Source organism: Vidua chalybeata, chromosome 3 (assembly GCF_026979565.1).
Source record: "Vidua chalybeata isolate OUT-0048 chromosome 3, bVidCha1 merged haplotype, whole genome shotgun sequence".
Classification (NCBI taxonomy): domain Eukaryota; kingdom Metazoa; phylum Chordata; class Aves; order Passeriformes; family Viduidae; genus Vidua; species Vidua chalybeata.
This window is the reverse complement of record NC_071532.1, coordinates 34,890,341-34,910,149: the sequence shown is the minus strand read 5'-3', so window position 1 is coordinate 34,910,149 and position 19,809 is coordinate 34,890,341. Positions and strand designations below refer to the sequence as shown.

The following is a 19,809-nucleotide window of genomic DNA, read 5'->3' as shown; positions in this document are numbered from 1 at the left end:
GGGAAAGTCAGAGAACACAGAAAATTCATTTTCTGATTCAAATGCATCATTTCAGAACTAGAGTGGTTTTATCTACTTTAGAAAATCAATCTGCACTCTATCTGAAATATGATTACTATGATCCTGCTTTCAGCTATGCTTTAATCCATATTTATTGAAGGAATGCAAAACAGAACATTTTACACAGGCAGCTGAACTAAAGTACTGAGAAGTTTACCCTATACTCAGCATTGATATGCTGGTAAGAATAATTTTATCAGGGGCTATTTTTAATCTTGTTTGAACAGGAGATCTCTAGAAGTTGTAGGTAAATGCCTTCAAGGATATTTGTATTTTCTTATCTTTTGAAATGTAAGTAAAAGATATTTTTTGTCACGAGGCTTGCCAAGATAGGGATAGTTGGTTTACCCTGGGTTTTCGTATTTGGGGACAGATAAATGACGTAGATAGTGGTGGACATGGGAAAAAAAAAGCTGTCTTTTCCTTCAGCAAACTCTGCTGCAGAAACAGCCTGTGAGGAGCTGAGTGAGGGGCGCAGCCCCTGGTTGTTCTCTCATCTTTCAACAAGGAACAGAGAGTGGGCAGCTACAGCAGAGAGTCCTAAGTGCTCCAGTTTGGGTGTGATGGCAGGGACAGCATGAGGCACAACTGTTCTGTTCTCAGCAGGCACCTCTGGGACACTCCACAGCTCTGGGCATGCGTGGGGCAAGAGCTGGCACCAAGCTCCTGCTCCTTGCAGCTGGATTTGCTGCCCCCCAAAACCCCACAGAAAGGGGGTCCTGCTTTCCCCCCGTGGAGCAGGAGGTTGTTTGCCCATTCTGTGATGCCCTCCTGCTCCCAGTTGCTACAGTTTGTTCCAGGTTTTCTGTGACACACTTGGGAGCCTGCTTTGTTTCCTCACAGAGGGCTCTTCCCACAAATTCGCCTTGCTATTCAATTAAGGAAGTCAGGAAGTTCTGGATCCTCTTTTTTCTTGAGAAGTGATTGATTCTGCACACTGTTTTCCTGCATTTTAGCTTAATTTATGATGCTCTAATTGAGGCTGGAGGTGTGTGGAGGAAATTTCATTTTAAATTCAGCTAATCTGATTTTTTTGCCTTGCCCAGTCTCTCTGGAATGCCATTCTTTCCTGATTTCTTCTAAAAATCAATATCCTTCAAGCTCTGCTTGTCATTTACTCTGCTGCAAAGCACTCACAGCATATACACTGCCGTAGTGCAACAGAAAAGTGCTTCCCAAATTCTGCACGTTAAAAGGAAATGTGGCCATTTGATCCTGAAGGTGGCATTGGCAAATTATATATTTTTTTACCTTAAAGCATTTAATTTTCAATAAATTTCTTGAAGTTACATTTCATTAAGACTTTTTATTAGGTAAGAATCACTGCTTCTATTAAATAAAACATCTTCATTTAGTTGCAATGTGGTAGGAAAATATTAATTATGTGCATTCCAGTGTCTCAAGTGTAAACAATAAGACAAATCATTAAAAGTGATCTCTTTTTTAAAAGCCTGCCTCCCTTGTTTCTGGTTTTTTTGGGGGGGGGAACAGCAAATTTTGCAGGAGGGTCTTTGGGAGGAAGCAGAACAGTCCTTTATTTTTGAATGATAAATAATTGATATTTGTCAAACTGACTAAAATAATGGTCTGTATTTTCTTTTCTATAGGAATCTTTTGTCTTTGAAAGTAACTGTCTCTTCCAAGTGGATGAATTTGGTTTTTTTCTGAGCTGGAAAAGTGAAGGAAAGGTATATTGCAATTATGTCAGGAATGTATATTATATGTTATTGCACTTCAGGTATATTCTGGTTTTTAAAAATCTAAAATACTGTGTTAGTTTATTTACAAAACTAGTCCTCATCCTATTCTTTTTAGAATTGATAGAAGTGAAGAATTTAAGAGGGAACCAACTGATATTAGAGGGAAATATACTGCTTGTTTTTATTAACAGAGTTTGCCAATAAAATTCACTGTTTATTTTTGCTGAAATTCCCAGTGGAACCATGTCTCAGCAGACCTTTGAACTTGTACCCTTTTTGTCCTTTCAGGAGGGACAGGTGTTAGAATGCTCCCTGATCAACAGTGTTCGTTTTGGAGCTGTACCAAAGGTACTCTATACTTACTTTTTACTTTCATTTGAACAAAGAGTATTTAAGCTGAAGGTGAAATGCAGGATGCCATTAATTTCTTTAAATAATACCAGTAACACAGCTTTTATTTTGCAATCATAGCCTCAAATTTGAAGTTTTGCAGTGATTTGTTGTGATTGCAGTGGGCAAGTTCAGTCATCTGGTCTTTCTGATGTACTGCAGGATTCAGGATGCACTGAAAGCTGAACAGACATTAAGAGCACATATCAGGAGATTTTAATTGTCTTGTAACAGTTTATTGTGATACTTGTTTTAGGGATCTGAAAAAAATGTTTCATTTTGTTATGGTCTGTTTGAATTTATTTTATCTTCTCACTCCATTGGCATAAACTGTAGAAAGATTTGTTTGCATCCCTCTTTATGCATTTAGGTGGTCAGAGAGGGCAGCTGGTCACAGTCTGCCTTTTTAAAGAGTATCAGCAGAAGTCTGCTGATAGCTAGGAGTTCTGGAGAACCCCAAACCTTTGGAAATATGCTCAGTAGTATTGAGAAGGAATATGCAGGGTTTTCTGCACTGTGTTGTGGCTCTCCTTCCAGCAGGCCTTCAGGTTAGAAGATTTGTTGTGAGCCCTGCATTTCCACTTTCACATGTTAAGTGGTTTTGTGTTGCCTGTAGGTAACTCTCTCTTAGAAATCCTCTTGGGAATCAACAGGCCGAGATCTCTGCCCCACAGAGAAGGGGCAAGAGATGTGGTGATGCAGACAGCCCTATCCTCCCCATGCTCACAGCCACACCAGTGTGCTTCAGACTTCAGCTCTGTCTTTAAAAAAGTATGCCCATTAAATCTCCAGCAGCAGGGACAGCAGATCGTGTGATACGCCGCTAAGAAACAGCCAAGGAGTCACAGAGATTGTGACTCTCAGGAACTACGGACTTAACTGGATTGGAATAATTAACTTAGAGATTAGTACTGATCCTCTGTTTCCAGTCCTTGGAGTCATTAATTTTTCTTCTTCGTGATGAAAATATGAGTTCTCACAATCATGTTCCTGTTAGAATATATTGGTTTTTCAGGTTTGCACACAATGTTTCTGAGTGAAAGCACTCATTTAAGATGACTGGCAAGGGTTTAAAGGTGTAAATGCATAAGGAGGTGAAAATGCATTTTTACCATAGTGCCTTGCATAGCAGAAGTGTTGCAAATGTAACAAGTTCTTTATTCTGTTTCACAGGATCCCAAAATACTAACTGCGCTCGAGGCTGTTGGAAAATCAGAAAACGAGTTGGAAGGACGGATAGTGTGTGTTTGCAGTGGCACAGATCTGGTGAACATCAGCTTCACTTTCATGGTAGCAGAAAACACAGAAATAGCCAAGGTATTTCACAATTAAACAGTGTGTGGGAGTTGAAAGAAGAGCTCATCAGCAGTGCTCAATTGTTTTTCCTAAGTCTGCCTGCATGGCTGACTGAAATACCTGGGTTAGTGTCTGCTGCCTCGCTCTTCCAGAGGACAGCAAACATCCATGTGGAGCACGTCTGTGTGCCATGGTGAGAGGAAACAGTGATTCCCTCTGTGCATGCACAGTGGGTCATCAAAATTCGACAGTGAGACCATTGTCTATAGCACAGAGCATTCCCTGAGGTGGTCAGTGCCTCTGTGTGGGGCTGGCTCAGCAGACGAGGTGGTGATGCTGGATCTGTGACAGGGATGCTGAAGAGAAGTGCAATTGTTGCCATTTTCCTGGTGGGTGGAGTTCAGCCCTTCAAAATTCTGTTCTGATAAACCTAATTGTATCATGTGGTTCATATTATGTAAAAAAACAAAAGCAGGAAAGGAAACTCTCTGCAGTTATGGGGATCCCAGTGTAGGCAGGTTCTTTTCTGCTTCCCGTTGACATGGAACAGCCCGAAGGAAACAATGGTGCTTTTTTTACACATCATCCTTCCTAAGAGCTAAAGACTGCAGTTCTCATGCAAGTCCTGGCCTCCACCTGCCCTGGTACTCAGCTGTAAACTGCTCTGAGAAACCTGCTCAGAGTGCTGATATTACACTGCTAGCTGAGATCCAGACATTCATGGGAGTTTAAAATATACACTCTTTGCTTTTATTCTCTGTCTGTATGTATTTAGGTTATTTAGGATTATAATCTGTTCTGCCTGTGAGATAAATATTAAATAGTGATCAGTATTACACACCTGGTAAATCCCCTCCTTTAAAACTGTTTGCTCCATGCAACATCACTAAATCCCTTGCCAGACCTGGTTTATTTTTCATTGCTTTGGATCCATACCTTTGGAAACACTGGCAATGCTGAGTAAACTCCTTTATTGGAGAAACACTTGTATGACTTACAGGGGTGCACTAAATTGATTTTACTGTGTGTATTTTCAGCAGGCCTTAAGGGAAATGGCGTGTCAGAGTTATGTTTTGAAAGCATTTGAAAAAAGAAGCAAAGCAAAGGAGTTGTTGGCAGCATTCACTTTCATACTCAACCCAGCAGCATCTATGATTTATTCTGAAAGCAGCTGCAGTTAAGTTTCTCAGCCACCCTAGATCTCAATAACCTGTATTAGACTAATTGGTTTGTGAGAATGTTGGCCCATTACAGAGGCTGTCACAAGAGATGAGCTAATTATGCTGTAGAAAAGATCTACTGCTCATTAACAGCCAAGCCTTACAGAAATGGTGTGTCATGCTGCAGTGGGCAGGCTCTGAGAGGCCCATGGAAGTCAGAGTCCTGCATTTGGGAGCCTTTCCACCAAAATATATATCCAGTACTGTCAGCAGTGATGATCCACCTCATCTGATATGATATGATATGTTTGAGCATGAGGGAGAGCATAAAGCAGATCAAGCCAAAAAAGTCAATGCAGAGCTTTCTAAGTTGTCTTTGCTGGGGAATTTGGCCTGTACTGTGTTGACCTTTGGTATATGGTAAATACATCAACTTGCTACTGCACTTCTGTGCTAAAATGGAATTTTCTAAGAGTTATCTGCACATAGAAGTGCTCCTGCTTAATTCTTCCTGTTGTGTTCAGGAGGAACCCTCTTTCTTGTGGGACTCAGTAAATCCCCTCCAGAAGAACCAAGCTTTCTCATGGCATTAAGTAGCTGTGCAGCTGCTAACTGCAGCTTAAAATAGGCCTCAAATTAATCTATGTTCAAAGCCCCTCCTTTGAAATGGCAGAGGCAAGAGTTCGGAGGAGAAGGAGCAATGACTAAAGCTTAAGCTGCCCAGATATGTGTGAGGGCTGTAAAATTTGCATATGAAACCTGTGGTTTTTGCTGTCCTCCCTGGTGCTGTGAGGAACAGAGCCTTGGTCTGTACCTGATTGGGATACTTTAAAATAAGGGAATTGAGTGACAGATTCAAGCACAAAAGCTCAGAACCTTTCTGCCCAGAAAGGCTTCTGTAGGTGATAATTTACAATTGGAAAAGAAGCAATTGTTACTCACTGAAAGCTGGGTTAGAATGGGACTGGCTAACCGTGACAAAGAAAATTGGTGGAAGTTCCTGGCATCTTCAGCCTATCCATGCAAGGAGTGGTACCACTGGGAAGCAGGTTCTGCCAGGTCCCTGGCACAGGGTGGCAAAGTGGGACAGTCCCTGAGGGATTGAGGGTCCCTGGGGGTGCCCCAGCTGTGGCAGCTGGGCTGGTGCCTGCTGTGGGCAGTGCTGGACCCTCCCCTCTGGTCCCATCCCAGGCTGGCTGTTGTCACCTGTGCCCTGTGTGCCCCTGGTGCTCAGCAGGGCTGGCCAAGGCATTGCTGAGCTCCAAGTATAGCTACTCCAGCAACAAGAGTTTGTTTATTGTCTCTCCACTTGTCTCCAAGCTCCAGCTCTGGTATTTACATTCTATCTACTTAAATTTTATTGGTGTTTTCAGCTGAGAAATTGGTTTTCATTTCCACTCTTAAAACAGCCACAAAATAGGGTGTACTCTGTCTCTGATTGCAAGCAACTGTCATGGTCCACTCCTAAAACAGCTCTACTGTGGTAGCAGAGAGTGACTGTAAAAGGTGGAATTTAAAACCTGATGTTTGGAATCCTGATTAAATCAGGTTATATAAATTATTCTGAGCTAAAATTAACACATACATACACACACATATATTAGAGATGAGAGCATATGTGTGTATTTTTCTTTTTACTTCCCAGGTGGACTTTCTGTGTCCTAGTAATTGGATAATCTGTTTTCCTCAGTCTAGGACAGTTGAAAAGGCCAGTGTGCATTTGGGGGTGAATTTCCTTGGGGCAGAATTGATCTAGTGCTAGTGTGAGGCCTCAGCCCTTGGCACATGGGCTGCCTATCCAACTCTGGCCTTAGTCCAGTAAAGCTGTTGTACTTCAGCCACCCAAAATCTGGACTTTTTGTCTTCTTTGCTTATCCACTCTGGCAGTGCATTTGGGAGTTTAGCTTAAAAGGTTAACTTAAGTCAGCTTCTTTAACATTACTTAGTGCATATCAGGGGTAAATTTGCCCTGGTGGTTGTTCTTTCCCAGCTCCAGCTGTTTCCTTGGAAAGGACCATCTCTCCACCTCAGAGATTTTGTCCTTCTGCTTGAAAGTACTTCTCCCCATGCCCTGCTGGCAAAGGAGTTCAGTGAACACTCCTAACTCAATTCAAGGAAGAGCCTTAATGTTAAAATCATGGTTATAGGCAAAGCTCCCACCAGTGTTTAATATAATCTGGCTTTGGGGGGGTGCTGATGCATTCCTCTGGCAGTGCATCCAGGATGTGAACAGCCATGGAGGAGACAGGGTTGGAAGGAGAGTGGAGCAACCTTTTATACTGGTTTTACACCTTTAGTTGGATTTGATGGAAAATAGTTGTATTCTACCTGTGTGTCACTGAGACAGTGATTCACACTTTGGTGGCTTAACCTGTGAGGCACCACAATGAACAGAACGGGCTAAAATGCTTCATTACTCACACAACATATAGGTAAATGCAGGCTTTATCACACAGCTAACAATATTCATGGCATGGAAGTCAATGCAGTTGAAAACATTTAATTCTGACATTCTTAAACATCTCAGCTGGGATGAGATTTTTTTTTTTTTTAATTTAAAATGGTTATGACAAGACAAAGCGCTTCAGGTTGATCACTTTTGTTGGTGTTTCCACTAATCAAACTCCTTGATTTACAAAAAAATTGTGTTTCATAGAATCATAGAACAGTTTGGGTTGGAAGGGACCTTAAAGACCATCCAGTTCCAACTCCCCTGCCATGGGCAGGGACACCTTCCTTGAGACCAGGTTGCCCATCCAGTCCAGCCCAATTGACCCTGCCCTTTCCCCCCCCCTTTGAAACAAGCTGTTAAAGATTAGCCCAAATCATATTGTTTAGAGGGCAAATAGAAAGTAGCAGAAGATTCCAATGGGAATATTCCACAAATATATTATAGAAAAGATCTATTTTCCCAAAGCTTTTTTTGTTTTGATGTTTCAAAGCAAAACTTTTCAAGGAACCTGCAAAACACTCTTGAACAGATCTTTAGAAGCCTCCTGCTGTTCTCTGTGTCCCACTGTGGAAGTATGTGGCTTACATTTCATAGCCCGTGTGATAAACTTTTCTAACTCATGACTGCCTTGAATATATGACCACAGCTTGCCTGTGTATGGTATTCCAGGTTCTTTAGAGAAATCTCCATCTCACAGCCTGCAGTTGACTATTGGTGCTTTGCATGTGCTTTTCTGCCTTTCCATGTACTTTCTTGGCTGTGCCACTGTGGAATTATCAGTAAATTGACAGCTTTAGCCCTGGTTCTCCATAGCCAGGAGGCTGATTTCACTGTGAAAGCTCCAGTGTGTTTCTCTTAGTTTGCATACAAGAGCAGCCAAAGTGGCTCTTCCAGCTCCTTTCACAGCAGACCTCTCCAAGGCTGGAAAAGCCACTCCAGGGTAGGAAGCTTGGCTGAAGTGTGGCAGCAGTCTGAACACATTGGGCAGCTCCCAGTACAGAGCCTGTGAGCCTCAGCTTTCCTGCTGGAATACCTGAAGGTCAGAAGGATCCCTTTTATCTCTGTGAGAATCTTTGCAGTGTTTTCACAGCGATGTCCTGCGAAAATCAGTGCTGCGGTTGGTCAGGGCAGGGGGGAGGTTTGGCACTGTCACTCCTCAGGTCTCCTTGCTGTGGCTGCCTGGGTGATTTTCCTGGAGCAGAGAGGAGTTGCGAGATGTTTGCATTGAGGGAATGGGGACATCTGCTGGCTGAGGGCAAGTGCCAGGGATTCCTGCCAGCCCACGCATGTCCTGGGGAGAGGTGGGAAAAAATTCTCTGTGGGCTTCTTGAGCCTTCAGGCTATGGAGCCCTTGGCAGGCAGTCCCAGACCCTGAACACCAAAATCAGAGGGCAATACCTCCCTGGCTTTTCTAATGCCTGGAATAATTGGCATGCAACCCTAGAGAGACTGCAATGGAAGGTAAAATCTCAAGAGGTCTGGTAGTACTGACCCCATCGGTCAATAAGCCATGCATGGCCTTGTCTGGAATTTCATGAGCTGTAGGCTCTGGTGGTTTTTAATGTTTCATAGTTCTTGTCCTTTTTAACCCTGCCTAAATAAAAGCTTGATGGCTAAAATAGAACTGAAAGGCCAAACTTATTTGTGCACCCTGCCAGTTGTGCCCATGTTTCATCAGTGAACCTCAGCTAACAAGGGTCACTAAGTGCCTCAGAAGCATTTCAGTGTGACAGCAAAAGCTAAGAGAGTGCTTCTTTGATTAATTTTTCTTGCCCCTTCTCCTTCTAGAGATGTTTGACAGTGTTTGATCTTGTCAGAGAAAAACAACACAGTGCTTGTTCCAGCCTGCAGTGTAGATTTTGGCCTCTTGTATCAGCCTAAGGGGGTCTGAGCTTAGGATGCACTGGTGATTGGTTTTGTTTCTTTTCATGACTGTTAATTTTCTATGAGTAGATATCAGGGTCCAGATCCCTCTATGAATCTGGAATAATGTTTGTATATAGGGAGCCATTCAGGAGTTACCTTGACAGGTTAAAGGTACTGAACCATATTTTGAAAATTGGAAAATATTCAGCACTAGCATCAGTAAGAATCGAATGTACCCTGATTTCTATCAAAGATATATTTTTTTTCTAAGACCAAGGTGTTTCCTATATACCTAATTTCAGAATTCCACTTGTTGTAGGATTTTCATCCTTTGCACGGACAGTGACTTGAAAATGCTGAGGATGAAAGAAGAGAACTGAGGATCTCTATCCCTGTTACCTAGGTAGATGTAAAGGTCTTTCAGCTTCATCTGTAAAATAAGGGGTGCTGTCATAGAATACAAGCAAGGCTGCTGCTGTATTTGCTTCTGTGTTAGCTGAGAGAAACCTGAGCCCTTCTTTCATCCCTCCTGCAAGGTCATCAGACAAGTGTACATTAAATCTGGGAATGGTTTGTTGTCAGGAAAGCAATATACTGCCATCTTGATATTGAATTTTGTGAGTATCTGTGCACTGGATCACAGTACCTTAAAAGCAAGTATGAAGGCAGTATTAATTGGAGACTATTCTGGCTCAGAGGGACAAAAAGTCTGTTGAATGTGTTGTTGAATTTGGTTTTTCTTTGTATTCCTGGTTAATGTGGGGCCAGCTGATGACTGTGGGTAGCATCGGATGTGACACTGCAGAAGTTGCTCTGGCCCCAAAGCGAGGGGCAGGCGGCCAGGTGCTGCTCTGTGAGGTGGAACAGATGGGCAGGCATGGCTCTGGAGCTGTCACCTCCTGCCCAGGTCACATCACACCAACATGAAGATGGTTCGGAGCTGGACAGAGTCCCTCCTTTGGGTCCCTCCTTTGCTTGCTGCCAGCAGCAATGTGATGCTTTTGTGATGCATCAGTGTTTGGTTGGAGGTTTGTGCTATTTTGCTCTGAGGGAGTGCAATTCCTGACTTGGCATCTCTGTCAGGGAAGGACATTAACACTGAAAAAAGGTTAGGGAGACCTCTAAAGTGGGAACCATCAAGACAACTCCTGCAAAAAAATCACTTGGGAAGTGCTTAGTGTATTGATTTCTCTCTTCACTTATGTTTTTTTCTAGCAGTGTTCCTTTTTGGCAGTTCTTCTAGATGAGCAGGAGTAACTCCAGAGCTGAGTGCTGGCCAGCCTTGCTTTTAAATGTTAGTTTTTGTTATAGCTGGTGTAGCCATAATCCATTGCCTTCAAATCAGAATGGGTCTGTAGTGTTAGCTCCAAATGAAATGGTCAGTACTGCTGATATGGTCAGTACTGTACCAGTGATTTTTTTTGGCAGAAGAAAATGGCAGAAAGCCTGCAGCTTATTCCCAACATGCATTTGGTGTAATTTAATTTTTGCAAGGTTTTTTTGTTTGCAGTGAATATGCCACTGACTGGTTGGGTCAGTGTTGGAAGGCTGAGGAGTTTTGAAGGGCTGCAGACCAATGCAGGTCATACAAGGATAAATGTTTGTGTGTGACAGTGTTAATGCAGCAGGAATGTTGCATTTAATTGATTTAAACAACAATAAAAACAAACACCCCAACCAAACAAGCCAAAAACCCCCCAAACCCAAAAACAAACAAACAAACAAACAAACAAAAAAAACCAAAACCCTCACAAACCACAAATCCCAAATGTAGGCAGTTGATGATAGTTGAATTTCAACAGTTCTAGGAAATTGAAGTCTGTGTAGGATTTGTTCAGGTGTTTACCCTGGAATTATTACAAGCACCATTCCTTTATCATCTGAGGTGAGGGAACATTTGTAGGAAAACACAAGTGTTTCCTAAATCTGTCAGTGGTTTCTAGTTATATCAGTTCTAATAAATAATATTATCTTGCCCCATGAACCTTGCTTGCTTTATCTTCCTAGGCAGTCCCTTCAGCCTATGACTACAAAGTCATTTTACTCATGCAGCTGGAAAAAGGGAGATGGGAGGGCAGACTCATACTGGGGGATTGTTTTCAAGGCCAAAAACACACCTAAGAAAACCCCAAATGCTACCTTTTTTTCATAAGTGATAGTTCTGCTTTTCAAATTATTCTCAGACACACACTTGATCTCTTTAAATTAATATTTCATGCAGTACTTATTTAAAAGGTAACTTTAAAAAGAACACTTAAGTATTAACACATATCTTAATAAGTGACTACTTTTCCTAAAGCAAAACAGATTTAATATTTCATGAGAACAGGGGTCTCCTTAAGTGTGCTGCTTATCTGTTGAATTGACACCTCAGAGCTTGTTTTAACCCCAGAGATTTGCTGCCTGCAGTTTACAATATGCCATTTCCCAAACAGGTTAGTGCTCCTCCAATATAAATCATGATTTTTTTCATCTGTCTTGCAGATGTACAGCACTCATTCATGAAAAGAAAAATACACTCATCTGCATCTATTTATGAGTGTCATATTCTGGATCCTGCCCAAGTCAGCTCAAGCTGCATGCACAGCATTTGGCCAGAAGCAAAAAGCTCCTTTATTCCCAAGGTTAATGTTTAGCAGTGGACCAAATCCCATCTCAATTCCACCAGTGTAAATTATCAGTTGAGTAATCCTAGTGTTACAATGGCATAATTGAGATGGAACTTGGCTTATAGCACTGCCATTTTTTTTTCCTCTTGCCATGGCCTTTTCCTGCCAGGATTCTTGCTGAAATCAATGGGAGTTCATGTCAGGGCCTAAGCCTTAAGCTGCTTCTCTGCAGCTCTGCAAAGTCGGGGTGCAGGCTACAGCAGAAAAATAGATCCCTGGAAGAGGAATTACAGAAATAAGTGCTGTAATGCTGCTGTTGGCTGGAAGTGATCCCAGGGATTATTTGGAATGCTGTGCATTGTAAGGATGAAAACAAGCAGGGCTTGAATATGTAACAGGATGTTACAGCAGTTGTTTTGCCTCCTCTAGCTTATTGATCTTTTATTTCATTCCTTTTCTAAGCTGGACCAGTGAAATATGTCCTCACACATTGGATGATGGTGCTCAGCAAGAGCTGATATTGCTTCCTGCCACCAAAAGGGAGGCCAATGTTCATACAGGATATAAATAGAGGCCTCAGCATAAATAAATATCAGCTCAACAAGAGCTGATATTGCCCCCTGCTACCAAAAGGGAGGCCAATGTTCATACAGGATACAAATGGAGACCTTAATAAATCAGTTAGTGGATCACTTGCCTTGGCTGGCAATAAACTGATTTATTGGCACTGCTGATACTACACGTAGCATTTGAAAGAATGGAAAGCACAGTCCCTTTGTCTAGTGGAGGATGAGTAGTGATGGTTAAAATGGATGAAATGGGGATGGGCTTTTCCATGGTATGGGCTGTGACGTGGGCAGTTTTTTCCTCAGCACAGGTTATTAACATTACCCATGGCTCCAAGAAGGAGCCTTCCCCCAAGCCAAACTTTCCTACCTTTTCTCTCTTCAGTTTTGCTAATTTGGTGTTGTTTTTGTGTTTTTCAGCAATGGGTAGAAGGGCTTGGATCCATCATACATAACTTTAGAGCTAACAATGTCAGTCCAATGACGTGTCTCAAGAAACAGTAAGTTACTTTCTTTCCTCCCCTTTCTCGTTTCTTTTTCTCTCTTTGTGTTTTCCTTGTGGGAATTGGAAAAAATGCTTCTCATAGTCTGACATTTACAAAACAGTGTCAGAAAGAAAATGGTGTTAAATGAGTTAAGAGCATGTCTTTTATTGAGACAAAAGATGTCTCAAAGCTATATCTGGCACCTGCCCAGGAGAAATTACAGGAGAATTTGTAACTGTTCATTTGATTTATTGTAGTGTATGTTCTAATTATTGGCTGGTTTGTTTTTTCCTTGATGCATATGCAAGCAAAAGCCCGTAAGACTTTCTCATCTTCACACTGGTGTTAATTGCTGTACTGATTTTTTGGGCTGCTTTTTGCCTTTACAGTTAAAGAACTACCCTACCTCAAGCACTAAAAGGTTACAGAAAAATGTTTTTATTGCAGAACAATTATTTGTTTGTACTCATTTAGCAGACATGGCAACAAGTTAAACATTAGTATCTAGACCCCAATTTTAATAAATAATGTTTTAATAATATTTCATTCCTAATTTCAGCTGGATGAAGCTGGCCTTTCTAACAAACACAAATGGGAAAATTCCAGTTCGGAGGTAAGCACATTGGGGAGCTCTATGTTTTTTCACTTCCTAGTTCTATAATTTTAATAAAATTCTGTGGCTTAATAATAGAATATAATATTAATTTAATTACTAATACATATGTAAGAGTAAGTACAGAACTAGATAGTCTTATCTGCCCTCCTTGGTAAGCTAGGCAGGACTTCTTATCTGCCTAATAATTTTTTTTGCAGTCCACTGTAATGAAGATATGAGTTCTTCTAATAGTTTTCAAAGTCACCTAGAGCTAAGAGCATCAGATTTCTCAGCCTAACATTCCTCAAACCCTGGGATGAGTTTTTCAGTTGTAAAATTTGAGAAAGTACTTTAAAAAATGAACCATAAAAGCTTGCAGGACAGTTAAGTAGAGGTCAAAAAAGTACTTTTAAACTTCAGTTCCTTGTAAAAGAGACGTATATGCGTCTGCCAAAAATGCTCCTTCTTTTATAGGAACCCCCAAGATAATATTTCGTTTTGTCCACATGGTAAATGAGCTTGTTGGGTTATTGTTGTTGGGAACAGCAAAGCCAGAACAGCATCTTTCCTTCTGTGCAGCTATTAACTATTACAAATTACTGGTTTTCAGTCCTTTCTGGCTAGGCAGTAATGCTCCCCCCTCCTGCTCTAGGACTTCATTCTTGCCCATACACTGACCTGCTTTTCTCTTCATAAAGTACATGCAAACCAGATTTTTGGGGCATGCTGGTTTTTCAAAAAGAGAAAGTCACAGAAGGAAGCAAGAAGGAGGACTTTGTAAGATAAGCCCCATACAACATGTTTTTTTCTAAGGGAGGAAAGAGGATTTTGCATCTATAGAATCTACAAAAAAAAAAAGACAAAAGGCCTGCCATGCTGCTTTCCTGGTTTCTTTAGCTTCATGACTCAAGTGACACCTTGACAGTGTTAAAGCTGCTTCAGTGTGTTCATCTTCCAGTTCTCACACGGCCAAGTCCCTGCTTATTCCTCAAACTCAGCTGCCATGAAGCACCTCCTGTGCAGGAGTCCCATGAGGAATATCATCAGCCGGAGGGTAATGAGGAGGGAACAATACCACAGGGACAAATCAATTTTCAGGACTTTACAGCTTTATGCCTGTGCTTGAACACAGAACCCTATTCCACAGTACGAATTTATAGTGTGCTAGCTTGTCTGAAACTGTTTCTGCCTTTAAATATTTTACATCACATTTAGTGAGGCATAAATTCTGTCTGTTGGGCTGCAGCATACTGATTTGTGTATGAAGACTGTCTATTGCTTAAAAATCCAGTTCACTGGGTCCAGTGTATTAAATCTTGACATTTGAATTTGCACTATTTACAGGTTAACATAGATCAGTCCCTAGCAGTTTAAGGTATTGTAATAGTTGGCTGCTTGTAAATTCATAAGGGATCTACTATTCCATGGAGCTGAATCTCCTTTACATCTGGACACTCCAAGGAATGTGTTATCTTGGTCTGGGTAAAACATGGCAAATTTTTGGGGCTCACACAGGAAGTGGGGTGTCACCCACTCAAAGGATGAGGAGAGGTGTCAGTGAGAAGAGCAGTGTGAATGGAGGAGAGGAAAAACCAATGTGCTCTGCAGAGCTGCATGGAAAAAAGGCGAGCCAGGGCCCTGACGTGGGATGGCAAGGCCATGGGATTGGCCTGATCCAGGAGGAGATGCTGATCCTGGAGTGGGACACAGACACCCAGGGGTCAGCCTGAGATGGGGGCATTTCATTGCCTCCCCCTTCTTCCATGAGCCCTTCATGAAGAGAAAGGGAGAGATCAAGAGGAGACAGGAGGAGGGAGATGCATGAGGAAGGGATGTGTGTCTGAGGAAGGCAAGCCAGGGAGCCCTGGGAAATGTGAGCTGAGTGCCTCTGCCTTGCAAGGGGCACCAAAGTTTCACATTTGCCCCCCAAGCTTCCCCCAGTACCTCATGCACTGGTGTAAACCACTGGTGCTTCCCCTCCAGCTGACCTTTCCCTTTTACCTGTTTTAAATCCACTGTTATTTATTCAGCCCTGCTTCCTCATCCTCCTCCTTTTGCTGCCAAGGGCTCCTGTAGCAATTGCTGTAGCTCTGGGGATACAGATGGGAGGGTTCCTCTCTCAGAAACAGAACCCCCAGCAGGTCTGTTCAGCCATAGGAATGTGTATCACAAGATCCACCTGTATTTCATTTTTACACAGAAGTGCAGTAAAACACCAAGAGAAAAAAAAGCCTCACCTGCAGAATCAGAGCTCCTTGCATTTCTTCCCAAGTTTGAAACAAATTTTGCAACTGTCACTTTCCCCTTAGGGAATGATGAGCCTTGAGGAGGTGACACTCCTCAGGCTGTTGGTGGTAGATGCCATAAATATTTTCCTGACTCCTTGAATGTGCAGTTGGGAGTTGCAAAGTCACAAAGATTTTTCTCAAGTTGCTTTTGGATTTTAATGGATTCTGGGGCGTAGGTCTGTTGCTATTGATGTGCTGTGTTTGGGAGAGAAGAAATTCTGGCAGTTAGCAGTGTGAAAACCTTAGGAGAGTAGCAGTTTTGCCTTTTGGGCTTTGATAAATTTTAGCAGTCTGAGTCTAGAATTACATTTACAGCTCTTGCAAAGACATAGCATTTGTAAGATATTTTGTATGTTCGGATTTTAACACTACTGTAACAGATGAGCAAACAGGTCAGCGTTTGTAAAGGAAAAAAAAAATCTACTTGGGTTCTTCAACTTTCTACTGGCAGAAAATACATTTTCTTTGTGAGTGAGTTGCACCTGTTCATCTAGAGCCTGGTTAGAAATTAGCTTTGCTCAGACTGTGCTTCTCCCTTTGTATCACTACATTTAAAAGGATTCAAGCAAGTTTAGGTTCTAACTATGAAAATCCATAGTAAAAGAAGAAAGGGCTAAACTATGACAAATGAACCTTAAATCTGTTTTTCAGTAGTTTAATTAAGATAATTTGAAAGTAGAGTTTTTTAAAGTGTATTCCATATCAATTACTCCAGAGCGTCTGAAAGAAATCTGTTGCAATACTTCAGTGTTGGTTGGAAATCAAATTTAGATAATTTCTTGTACAGTGTAGGCAGGTCAAGCCATGGTAGAAGATTGATTTCCATAGGTTGTGGTGGCTTGATTTTTGAGGTGATGGTTGGAAAGTGGTGAAGGTCATTTAATCCATCACAAGCACAATAGAGTCATATCCCTCAGTTCCAGAGTTGGGAAGTATTTTAAATATTTATGAAGAAGTACACAGGCACGTTAGCATGAGCCCCAGACTACTGTAGGTGGAACATGAGGAGTAAACACCTGTAGGTGTCAAAATGAATGTAAATCTGCTAGGATGAAGTCTCTTCTGATTGAAGAAAAAACAGTTTTATTTGCAATAGCCTCGGCAAAATAAACGTGTCGTGCTGTATTTTTACAATCTTTTTTGATTCATGCAATCTTCTCTACACTGCTGCTGTCATTACAAATTACTGCTGTGTTTGCTGTCAGCTTTTGTGAAATAAAAAAATACATTTGGCATCAAAAGTAAGTTCCCTGCAGCCATGGAGTCTTGGCACACATCTGATTAATTGCTTACACCAATATTACGTGTTTTACAGGACATTTATTATTGGAGTCCAATTCATTATAAAAGACATAGAAATTTACAGGGTTGGAAATAGGTTGTAAATTGTAGAGTTAACATTACTCTGTGGTTTAGAATTAGAAGAAAAAATAGATGCCTGAGGATTTTTTTAAGAAACAAGTGCCTAGAGTTATTAAACTCAGTCTATATTTTAGTGAAAATATCTTGGTACTTATCAGCTTTGGAAAATTAAACAGCTAACTTAGATGCCTAAATAGGGACATAGAAATCTAACTGTTGTAAGGACCCAGAAGGACGAAAAACATGGCTAAGTTTTGTTAAAATATTTTTTAATCATTTAGATATTTTCACTTCCTGATCTTAATTTTATTAATATGAAAATATTTACATAGGCAGTTTAGAGTGTTTCGGAGAATAAAACAACCATGAATTGCTATGGCAACAAATAGCAGCCACAATTTGTTTCATGTCTCTTGCCAAGTGAAATTATTTATTATGCATGAGATTAACTAAAAGTCTCAGCAAATGTTTGTCTCACTTGATGATAAAGAGCAGCACATTCTTACCAGCAGCCATCGAGTGTTTCCCAGTGTGCAGCTTTTGTTAGAAACACATCTTGGATGCAGACTTCAGTTTCTCTCTCCAGATGAAGACACCAAAATCAAAGGGTTGTGGGTCACAGCATTCCAGCTCAAGCCCTAAACAGAAGGCAGGAGAGCTGTCAGATTTGGGTCCCCCCTTTCCAGACCCAGAGATTATTCTGACTCTTCTCAAATGGAAACAGAAATAGACCACTCTCCTATTAATCACACCAAATAGCTGCATTTCTGTGGGATTTATCTCATTCCAAGTGAAACCAGTTTGTCAGTCGTATGCATGGTGAAGTCATGCTTTGGGAAGGAGCAGGACGGTCATCAGTTTGGTGGAAATATTCCAGTGGCAGCTGAGAGGGTCTCTGTGCAGCATGGCTGGGACAGGGTATTTATTCTCAGTGGCTGTGAGGTGAGGGAGCATCCAGAGGGAACACTGCAGCAGGGAATGGGATTTGGCATGTGCCTGGGAGTCTCTTGGTAGCAGCAGCTGCTTGAAAATGAAAGAGGAAGGAAGCTGCTTTTGGGAACAGCCCACTGTACCTTGTGGAGGCACAGTTTAATGCCTGGGTGGAAGGGAAGTCACCACAATCAGGAATGACCAGAGACACGAGTCTCCTCCCTCAGAGAATCTGCTGCTTTCTAAACAGTCATTTGTACCAGCACACAGCTTAAAAGAGCAAACAAAAGAGTGCTTTGGATGGTTCTGTACCCCAGTGTATTGGGGGGGAAACGCCTCTTTTGTTCTGTTTCAATTCATTATTTTGATGTATTTTCTGATGGCTGGCTTGCAGGCAGAGCAGTGCTGCTCTCTGGAGCTCAGAGCACTTCTTCAGCTGCATTCTTACTTGGAAGCTGCTTACATTTATCAATTGAAGCCGGAGGAAAGTGTTGGCAGTGAAAGCAAGAGAGAGAGAACTGATTGTTTAAAAAGTGACTAACATTTCTCTGGTTTTTTTTCTCTCCACTGTTTTTTGTTTTAGCATAACCAGAACCTTTGCATCAGGTAAAACAGAAAAAGTGATCTTTCAGGCACTGAAAGAATTGGGTCTTCCCAGCGGAAAGGTATTTAGTGGCTGTGAATAACTGGTTTTGTTTACTAATAAGGTGATGACTCATTCACGTTTGTAGCTGTAATCGAAGTCATTTGCATCACAAAAAGTGTGCCTATTGCGTGCTACTTACTAATCACTGGAGGTTGTTTACTAGAGCCAAAATATAATTAAATCTGTATGACACAGAGGTCCTTAAACCTCTTAGAGGAGGCTTCCCTTCTTTTCTGTCACAAACTACCTTTTGTTCATTTATGCTAAGTATATGAACACAAAATATGCATGTAATTGATTTTTTGTTGAATTTCTTGGACTCCTCCTGCTTTTTGTTCCACTCCCTTGGAGAGCTGCTCTCCAGCTCTGTCCCACTTGCAGTGGGAGCCTCTACCAGCAGCCCCTCTGAGGTGATGGCTTCAACTTTTTTGGGTTTGGATTGGGTGTTTTTAAACTTCAGAAGAAAAATAGATTGTTTTCCAGCTCTGTGTTTATGTAGAATTGTTGTTACTGTGAGGTTAGAATACAGTCACATCAAACAACTCTATGATAAAGATGAACTTAGAATTACTCTGAGAGAATAAAAAAGAAACCAGGTAAATTTATACTTGGGAAGGAGCTAAACCAGTTCTCAGTTGCTTTTATCTGATATAAGATATTGTGGAAAAGAGCACATAAGCTGTCTTGTCTGGATAAATGTACCTTTGCATTTCATTGCAGAATGATGAAATTGAGCCTGCAGCTTTTACTTATGAGAAATTTTATGAGCTTACCCAAAAGATATGTCCCCGAACTGACATAGAGGATCTCTTTAAGAAGATGTAAGTTCAAATTTAATATAATCTTGCTTTAAAGACATTTTGTTGTATCTTTAGTCCATAACTAATAGTAAAAGAACACTGTAAAATTTATCTACCCTTGAATCCTAGTAGTATCAGCAGTACTTTAGAACAAGCTCCCGTCTATGTTTTACCCCTTCCTCCCTTCTGAGACTATTAATGTAAAAGTTCACTCTGTATTTTAGAGCAACTTTTACATGAGTTAGAGGAAGCACCTGGAACTTTTTTTTTTTTTTTTTTTTTGCATTGGCTTTACTAACTACTGTAATTTTTAACTTGTTCCTTTAGGTGATTAACACAGTATGTGAACTAATTAAATTAAGTAAGAAATTTGAAGTTTGAAAAGTTTCTTCATCCAATTTATTCTCAGCTGGAGGACTTACATGTTGTTTTATGATGTAATGTTTGTTCAGGGATAGGAGGATATGTTGTGGGAGATATACTGTGCCAGGCATAGACAATTAGCATGTTTTCTGTGACTGTTCGTTTTGAGATTATACAGCTACATTCAAATAGAAAATAGTAGGCGGTTTTAAAAATATCAACAATGTCAACATGTAAATCA

The 19,809-nt window shown here is 41.1% G+C and overlaps 1 protein-coding gene across 3 annotated transcripts in view; it reads left to right on the top strand.

Moving 5' to 3' along the window:
* Positions 1-19,809, top strand: part of PLCB4 (phospholipase C beta 4) — a 166,678-nt gene that overhangs the window by 82,117 nt on the left and 64,752 nt on the right. For all 3 annotated transcript variants that reach the window (XM_053937646.1, XM_053937645.1, XM_053937644.1), the window contains exons 3-9: positions 1,668-1,748; positions 2,049-2,108; positions 3,324-3,467; positions 12,520-12,599; positions 13,144-13,197; positions 18,343-18,424; positions 19,126-19,226. In XM_053937646.1, coding sequence (XP_053793621.1) covers positions 1,668-1,748; positions 2,049-2,108; positions 3,324-3,467; positions 12,520-12,599; positions 13,144-13,197; positions 18,343-18,424; positions 19,126-19,226 — 602 coding nt within the window. The remainder of the gene's footprint in view (positions 1-1,667; positions 1,749-2,048; positions 2,109-3,323; positions 3,468-12,519; positions 12,600-13,143; positions 13,198-18,342; positions 18,425-19,125; positions 19,227-19,809) is intronic.